This window comes from Manis javanica, chromosome 2, assembly GCF_040802235.1.
Source record: "Manis javanica isolate MJ-LG chromosome 2, MJ_LKY, whole genome shotgun sequence".
NCBI lineage: Eukaryota > Metazoa > Chordata > Mammalia > Pholidota > Manidae > Manis > Manis javanica.
In genome coordinates this window covers 121,849,846-121,857,644 of record NC_133157.1, presented here as the reverse complement: position 1 = coordinate 121,857,644, position 7,799 = coordinate 121,849,846, and the positions used below count along the sequence as shown (strand labels likewise).

At 40.4% G+C, this 7,799-nt stretch overlaps 1 protein-coding gene across 11 annotated transcripts in view; it reads right to left on the bottom strand.

Moving 5' to 3' along the window:
- Window positions 1–599: 599 nt before the first annotated feature.
- BEND7 (BEN domain containing 7) overlaps window positions 600–7,799 on the bottom strand; it is a 100,594-nt gene continuing 93,394 nt past the window's right edge. For 2 of the 11 annotated variants that reach the window (XM_073229276.1, XM_073229277.1), the window contains exons 8-9: window positions 7,171–7,224; window positions 1,117–3,605 (exon numbers count right to left, since the gene is read on the bottom strand). In XM_073229276.1, coding sequence (XP_073085377.1) covers window positions 3,544–3,605; window positions 7,171–7,224 — 116 coding nt within the window. In that variant the 3' untranslated portion in view covers window positions 1,117–3,543. Of the gene's footprint in view, window positions 5,507–7,170; window positions 7,225–7,799 lie in introns of all 11 variants that reach the window. The other 9 variants (XR_012128053.1, XM_073229273.1, XM_073229274.1 and 6 more) reach the window with 9 other exon arrangements.

Genomic DNA, 7,799 nt, shown 5'->3' with positions numbered 1-7,799 from the left:
CACCGCATCCTGTTGCTTCTTTCTTATGCTCAAACATTTGGAATTTTGGCCTCTCTGTCCATCCCTGTCTATGCCAACGGCTCCTTCATGAGACTTCTTGCTTTAGGTCTGTCCCTGTCCAGGGGACGTTCCACCCTTGAGCCAGACCATCAGTGTGTCATGTGAACCTGATGCAGGTCTCACACTCAGAATGCCTCAGGGGTTCCCACGCCTTCCCCGTGTCCTGATGGTATAAGGCTGGGTGGCTGTGGTCGGTGGCACGATGACCTCCCTGCCACAGCTCTCTGCGCTCTGTCCTTACATCCCAACCTTGGCCACCCTAAGTCAGCCTGGCATCTCCCTATGGTGGATGTTCAGGAAATGGCTGAACTGGACACAGGGTGTGGCTGGGAAGTCAGTAAGGCTGGGGGATAGGTCTGCCACAGGTGTGTGAGCTCTCATCCTATGAGATTGCGCAATCCCAGTGCAATGAGACCTGAGGTGAGGTCCCCTCGCATGGGTTTAGAAAGCCCTTTAGCATGGCCAGCCAAGCACACACACTCACCCTCATGTGGGAGCAAGAGCATCCCAGAGCCTTGGGCCAAATAATGTGACAGGGGCCCCCTCATAAACGATTTCACGGCACAAAGGGCCACACGAAGGTCAAGGGGCATCATGACAGGAGTGCCAGGCTGATGCCACGTTCCCAGTTTCCATGAGGCATGGGTACGGGAAAAGCTTCTGGCTGGCTGTAGTTCAGAGTTACCTTCCTTCTGGCAAGCCAGCTCCTTTCTTGGGCAGCAGTTCCGCCCACACCCCTGGCAGCTAGGGCACAGCTCTGGGTCCTCCAAAACAGGGGCCATGGAGCCAGGCCCTGGACAGAGCCCTGACAGAATAGGCAGACAAGCCTGGGGTGCTCGAGGCTGGGAACGCCTGTTGGAGACAGAGGGGCAGGTACCCAGGGAGGAGTAGCATCCTCCTGTGTTCAGAAGAGAGAATAAAGCAATTACGTTTTAACAGCCACTCTGCATTAAAGAAGATTGATTATTTGTCCTGATGTGTTGTTTCCATAGAAGCAGGGCTTAACCTTTTAAGTGAAGATTATAAAGCTATCTAATTCATTTAAAATTAGGCTTTAAGCATATCAGTACTCAATGCTCTAGTGTTGCTGTGGGACTTGCATTAGCCATTGATCTGACTGCCTGGGCAGAGACTGTGACTTTCAACATTTGAAGACACTTTATGGTGGCAATCTAGTTTGTTTATTTTTAAAAATTAAATTCATAAGAAGATACAACTTTCTGTGTAAGATCATCAGAGTATTATCAATAAATACCTTTTAATTAATGACTAGCATTGACTCCTCTTCATAAACACAGGAGGACTGGCACACAGGCACAAAACAGGCATGTTCAATTAAAGTAATTTATTGTATTCCTCCGGAATAGACATAAAGAGCATCTTGGGAATTGATATCACAACACAATGTTATACACCATTTTAACAACTAGTCTTGAGTTGAAATATTTTTTTAAGACCATAATAATTTTTAAAAATCTAAATATTTACATATTAATAAAACATATATACAGAAGATTGTGACATTATCCATAGGGAATAATTTTTTTGCTAAGAAAGCCTGTAAAAAGGATTTCTGAATAAAGTCTGAACAGTAGTCACAGTAAGTAAACACAAATACAATTTTAACTTACAAAATATGATTTTACTGTTGCAGTTTTTTGATATGCATTTCCAATTTGTGGATCCATTGCACATATCGCACATATCTGTGAGTCAAACAATCCCCCCATCCCCTCAAGTACTGAAAGATCCAAGCTGTTGCCCAGTCTTGGAAGGAAGTGCTTTTGAAGGTTCCTGGTACATTGTTAACAGCATTGCTAACAGGTCCCACCATTGTAAGGTAAATGTTTCTACCCTTATTAGCAACATATTCATCCTACTGTAATAGAGTTGAAAGGTCACTAACGCATCTTGGCAATTTCCTTGAGAAATATTTCCTTCCTAGGGGCAGAAGGCAAACTTTAAAACATATGTTGCAGAAAAACAAAAGGCCTGGTTCATAAAACTTCATCAGATCACTTAATGAAGAGAACTCATTTCAGGGAGGGGATGACTAACTGGCCAAAGTGTAAATGGCTAATAACTAAAGGAAGTGATGAAACAATTTCTCTGAACCTTCCTTGCAGCTTCAAAAAGAAGACAAATAAATAAGCTTCAATAAGAAGACACACATGTATGAGATGTAGCTGTCTAGCAGTTAGATTGATTCCATGAGCCACACTCAGAACCAGAGTCATCACATTTCAGGGATGTCTCTTACCACCTTCAGTTGATCAGCTGGTCTTCAGTGGAATACTGGTCCATCCCGGAGCCCTCTCAAGCTCAGGCTTAGCTGCTCAGTGTGATATGGCCCAAGTACCTTGGACAGGGCACCTCTACACTAACTTTGTGCTCTAACACTCTGACTTAAAAAAACAAGTGCTGGGAATGGAGTGTAACAGTCACCACAGCAGTTTCCCCCTGGGATTTGGTGTTTCCACAGTTCAAATTTCTTTCAAGCCACTTTTTGGCCTTTGGGTCAAGTGCCAATTTGCTCTATACAATAAATGAGGTATAAATGCAATGTTTCTAAATAAAATTATATTTTAAATTCATCATCTTATTAGAGAAAGGAGTCCACAGGTAAATATTTCTGTAAAACAAATACCCACATGGCAAGATAGCTCTTTAAAATAAATGCGTATTTTTTTATGTTGGTCTTACATGAAGTGGAAGGTAAGTGTACTAGGTACCAATAAAATATACAATATTAATTAAGTACAGTTGTGCCTGGGGTGCGACACAATGCCAAAACACTGGACCAGTCAGTTAAAAACATCTGTTAAAATAGTTGTAAGGTATCATGTAGATAACTGGTTAGTTTGAATTTCTCACCTTTTAATTAGTTATTTTGTCACTGTGTTGACACTGTGTTTTTTTCCCCTAAGAATTCATATATCATTTGCACTTATTCAGTTACAAATGGTTAATTTTCAGGGAACTGGTGTCACATATAATTGCATCTAATAGATCAGACCTATCGTATCGCCTCAAACAACTTTTTCATCTTCTGATCTGATGAAAGTCTAATTAATCTTGGGCTTCATAACTGCTTCCTCAGCCCTGAAAGAGCCATTCTCCTTTTTACCACATCTAAGCAAAAGACATTAAAATAAATATGCTTCAAAACTCTACATATTCACACTGAACTTATGAAAAAAACAGGGAAGAGAGAACAACTTTTTAATGAACAATGAACTAACTGGATCATATGCTGCACTTTTAAAGGGTAATAAATCTAAATATGATTTTTTAAAATCTTTACCAATTTGGAGGCTTGACTATCACATATTATAAAGAAAGTATATGAAAAATATGCGAATATGACAGGTAAACTCACAGAACACCCACACTTTGCAGTAACCTGAAATGCTACGTGCATCTTTGAGGAAATTCAAACGGAAGAGTTACATATGCTAACGAGCAATGTCACTGAATAAAAGTCTAAGCAGTGAAATCTGGCTCTGTGTCTTCTGTGTTTTCTCTCCTGGTGTCAAATATATTACCTACAAGAAAGACAAGAAAATGAAGAGGGACCACTCCAAACAGGAGTTGTATATTTTTCTATGACATGGCTAGAGGCATCTGTGGTATATATTATATGGTATATAGTCTATCACATATTCTGAATAAATGAAAAACCTTGTTGGTGAGGTGTCTACTTCATATCTAAATCATTAATTTTTCAGCCAAGGCTTTAGTTGTGCTGAATAAGCAATTCAGCCATTAGAAATCTGTCATTATTTTTATAGGAAAGCCCAGCACTATGTGTTACTATTGGAGTATGTTCATATATTGCTCAGTAACAGAAAGTGGTTAAGTAAAATATGATTTACCTGTAAAATAGAACACCATGCGGATATTAAAGTAATGCATATGAAGATTTGTAATAAATGGAAAATGCTTGCTAGGTTAAGAAAAACCTCAGGAAACAAAATTTTATGTATTTCATCTCTATTGTGTAAATAAATAGAAGAAATAAAGAGAATAGTCTGAAGAAAAACACCCAAAAAAGATTGTCTCTGAGTGGCTAATTTACATTTTCTTCCTCATACTTAAATAAATAAATAAATGTATGTATGTGTATGTATGTATGTTTGTAAAAGAACGCCAATTCATGATGAAAATCGCTCAGCTCAGATGGTCTGCACTACTTATCTCAAATTCAGAAGCCTCCGTTGTAGATTTTAGAACTAGAAAGCAGCAGTGTTTCCATTTTACTTTCTCTATTATTTTCCTTTTTACCAACACAAACTGTTCTCAAGCCCTGGGGGCTTCTCCTGGTCAGGGGCGTGCTCTCCGTGCCTGCCCCACAGCCTCTGGCTCTCACCCAGCTCTGGGGGTGCTCTGAGTTGGGTGTTCGTTCACCAGAACCTCACGTGGTGCTGCTTCCTGGGAGAGGCTCAAAAACCCTTACTGACAGGGTTGAGGGAAAGAAATTAAGAAAATATGTTTTCTACTATAAAATCTGTGTCCATTCTTCTTAAACCCAGACAAACTGAAGGTTGGTTAAAGGTAATGGATTGAAACAAATGTCCCTGGACTGCCCGACTGTAACCCTGACCTGGTCAATTCTGGCTCACAGAAATTTAGGATTTTGTGCTCCTCTTCCACCCCTTCCCAACACACATGAATTTGGAAGGAGGAAAAAGACCTAAAAAGGTAATAAAGGCATTGTTAAATCTTTACAAAGGACCAGCTCAGATAACCAAAATAAGGGCCAGTGAGTCTCAAATCCAAGGATGAAGCTACATGTGCAGCAAAGGTGGAATTCACCTCGAGGATTGTCCCATTGGACAGGGCGTACGTTGGTCATAAGGAGGGAGGAATCAGTAGTAGTGTTGTGTTTAAAGAGACTGCCCAAACCAGTGGTTTTACTTCAGAGGCAATCAAGACACGCTACTCTAATCAAGACCATTTAATTTCAAAACCACAAAGTTTCAGCACCAATCTGAGATTTCTTTTCCCCTTTTCTAATTGGTAAATGGTATCGTTTATCACACTGTTTAGTAATTTCTATCAAACCTCTATCAATATTCTAGTGAAAAAACCTGTAGGTGTGTTCTACTACTGTCTTCATGACCGACCTCACAGACTTTGGCAAGATTTATTTGAGAAAGAAGTCTAAGAAAGGAGTTTCAGCTTGCAGTGGACTTCAGGTAGTTTTACAACAGACATTCTAATTGTGAAAACAGACATTGACATGGAATCCTAAAGGGATTAGTACATCCATCAACTCTTAGGATCTTTGAGAAACATGCAGAAAAAAGCTGGCTTTGGCTTAGGTATAAGAAAGCGATGCGGTGTATTGGCTGAAGTAGAGAGGCCTGGGCTCCGGCCAGGCCACCAACCAGCTGTGAGGCCTTGAGAAAGTCATTTAGTGTTTCTGGGCCTCAGGCTTTTTTACCTGTAAAATAAAAGGTCTGGATAAAATGAAAGGATAGGACCAGATGATCTCTAACGTTCCTTCTTTCTCAAACTCTTTTCAGTTTCATGAGGTTGTTCTGCCATCCCATGTTTAATTTTCTTGTCTAAAACATCTCTCTGCCTCCATCTTCAGATAGGAAAATGCAAAGGTATTATTTCAAGGGGAACGGTTTTCAAATAATATTAACAATAAAAAGCCCACTGTGTCATATGCCAGCGAGGATGGGCAGCACAAATGCCCTGGGGCAACAAGGCTTCAGGGGTAGGAAGCCTGAAAAGTGCACAGAACAGCAAGTATTCCCCCAAAGGGCCTCCTGAGATGCACTATTCCACGAGTAGTAGTACTTCATGCATCTCCTGTGAATGGGCCGGGTGATGAGAACAAGGCTGAGGAGAGCTGTTCTGATATTCATGGAGACACAATGGGAAGGTACAATAGAGATCTTGCATTTCAATTATCTTAATTCATAAATATGCAAACACAGCCAAACAAAAAGAGAACTCCCTTTTATATAATGACTATGTATGGTAAGAACTTGATATCAACAGGCCCTTTTGGCACCATGTGGCTCATTTCATTTATGCATCCATTGATGTGTTGCTTAGCTACTCAGTGATGGAAACAGCACTGTGCCATTCACAGGGCTGTGGCTGTGCTTTCTCATTGCTCTGAAGTTCGTTAACATATGTCTACCCTAACCTGTGAGGTCTGCTTTTGTTGCCACTCAGGATAAGGGCTATCAATGACCACATGACCTAGTAGAGTTCCTACACAGACTAGCTACTCCATTAATATTTGCTGAATTTTATTTAAAACTGACCACCCCAAATCTGGAGTTTTTCACTTGGAGGTTTTTGGGGTGTGTCAGTTTTGTGAGCAGAGAACCTTCAGGTATTCATTCTTCTGAGGGCAGTCAGTAAGGAGTTTTGAGACCAACTGAGGGAATAAATTGTTTGTCACATGGCCTGTAATCAGACACCTGGCCCCTTGGGCTCTCAGGTTGGAATAGATGCAGAGGCTGGAGGCCAGGGTCAGAAGTATGACTTGAGTCAAATAATGTGAAGTCAGAATTACGTCTATGGCTTAACATTGCAGCAGATTCTTCCCTGAACTGTTGTATTAGGCTGATCTGGTTATATATTAGGAATGTGCCACCCACACTGATTGATTGGTTCATTCAACCCCTCACTTAAAATACAGTATTCAGTGGGGGCCCATTCTCTGAGGAGCAACAGCTGAGGCTTCTCAGAGCCCTTTGTGGGGAAGTAGGAGAGGATGGATGGATGTGAATTTCATCATAAAACTGGTGATCCCTGTTCTAAAAAGAAATGTCATTTCATGTTAAAATACTTTTTAATGTCCAAAGGTTTTGAGAGGCAAAATGTGACACTAAGTTCTTAGGACTTGCTATTCTAAGGTTTTTAAGAATGAAACAGTATGTGAGAAAAATGTAGCTTCTACTATTCAATGTGAAAATACCTCTGAACACAGGGCACTGAGAGCCTCCGATGACTAGGGCCTGGCTCTGTGGCGGTGGCAGCTAGCCCTAGTATCTGTATATCTGATGTTAAGAACATTTTCAATGCAAACATTTTCATGTGCTACATTTTCCAGTGGGTGATGAAAACGCAAATGTGTGTTACCTGTTGGTGGCAGGGAAACGCTGTCCAGTCTTTCATCGCCATCAGCTGCCTCTGCTGGTTACAAACATAAAACGCAAATCTCATTAGTTTCAGGGAGCACATTCATTTTACTGGACACAGTAACACAATTTGAAAATTCCAGTACACATAAATTTCACCTTTCTTTTCCCCTTTCAGCTTCAGTCCGTTCACATTACAGATTTGTGCCATTATTTCAATTTTTTTGGTGATGATATAAAATCAATTTTCCTGTATCAAAAATTTTTATATCTTATGAAACTTACTCTATCAATTATTGATGATTTAAGTTCATTTTCATTTATTTACATAGGCTTAAGCAGCCCCTCTGGAATCTGGAATGAATTCTTTAAATATGATCACTGAAGGCATGGAGGACAGTGAATTCCTATGAAAGGATTTTGCTTGTCATCTCGGAAGCATTGCTGTGGGGTAGGCTTAGAAAATCTTGAGAACGAACCTTTCTTTGGAGGTGACTAATTCATTCCTGAAGAAAATCAGAAGGAATAAGTGTTTCCTCAAAGGATTTGTCACTTGCTATGTTTTAAAATGCAAGCCTTTGCTTATCTCTGATATGCTTTAATCTCCTTGAGAGTTTTCGAAGGTAGATC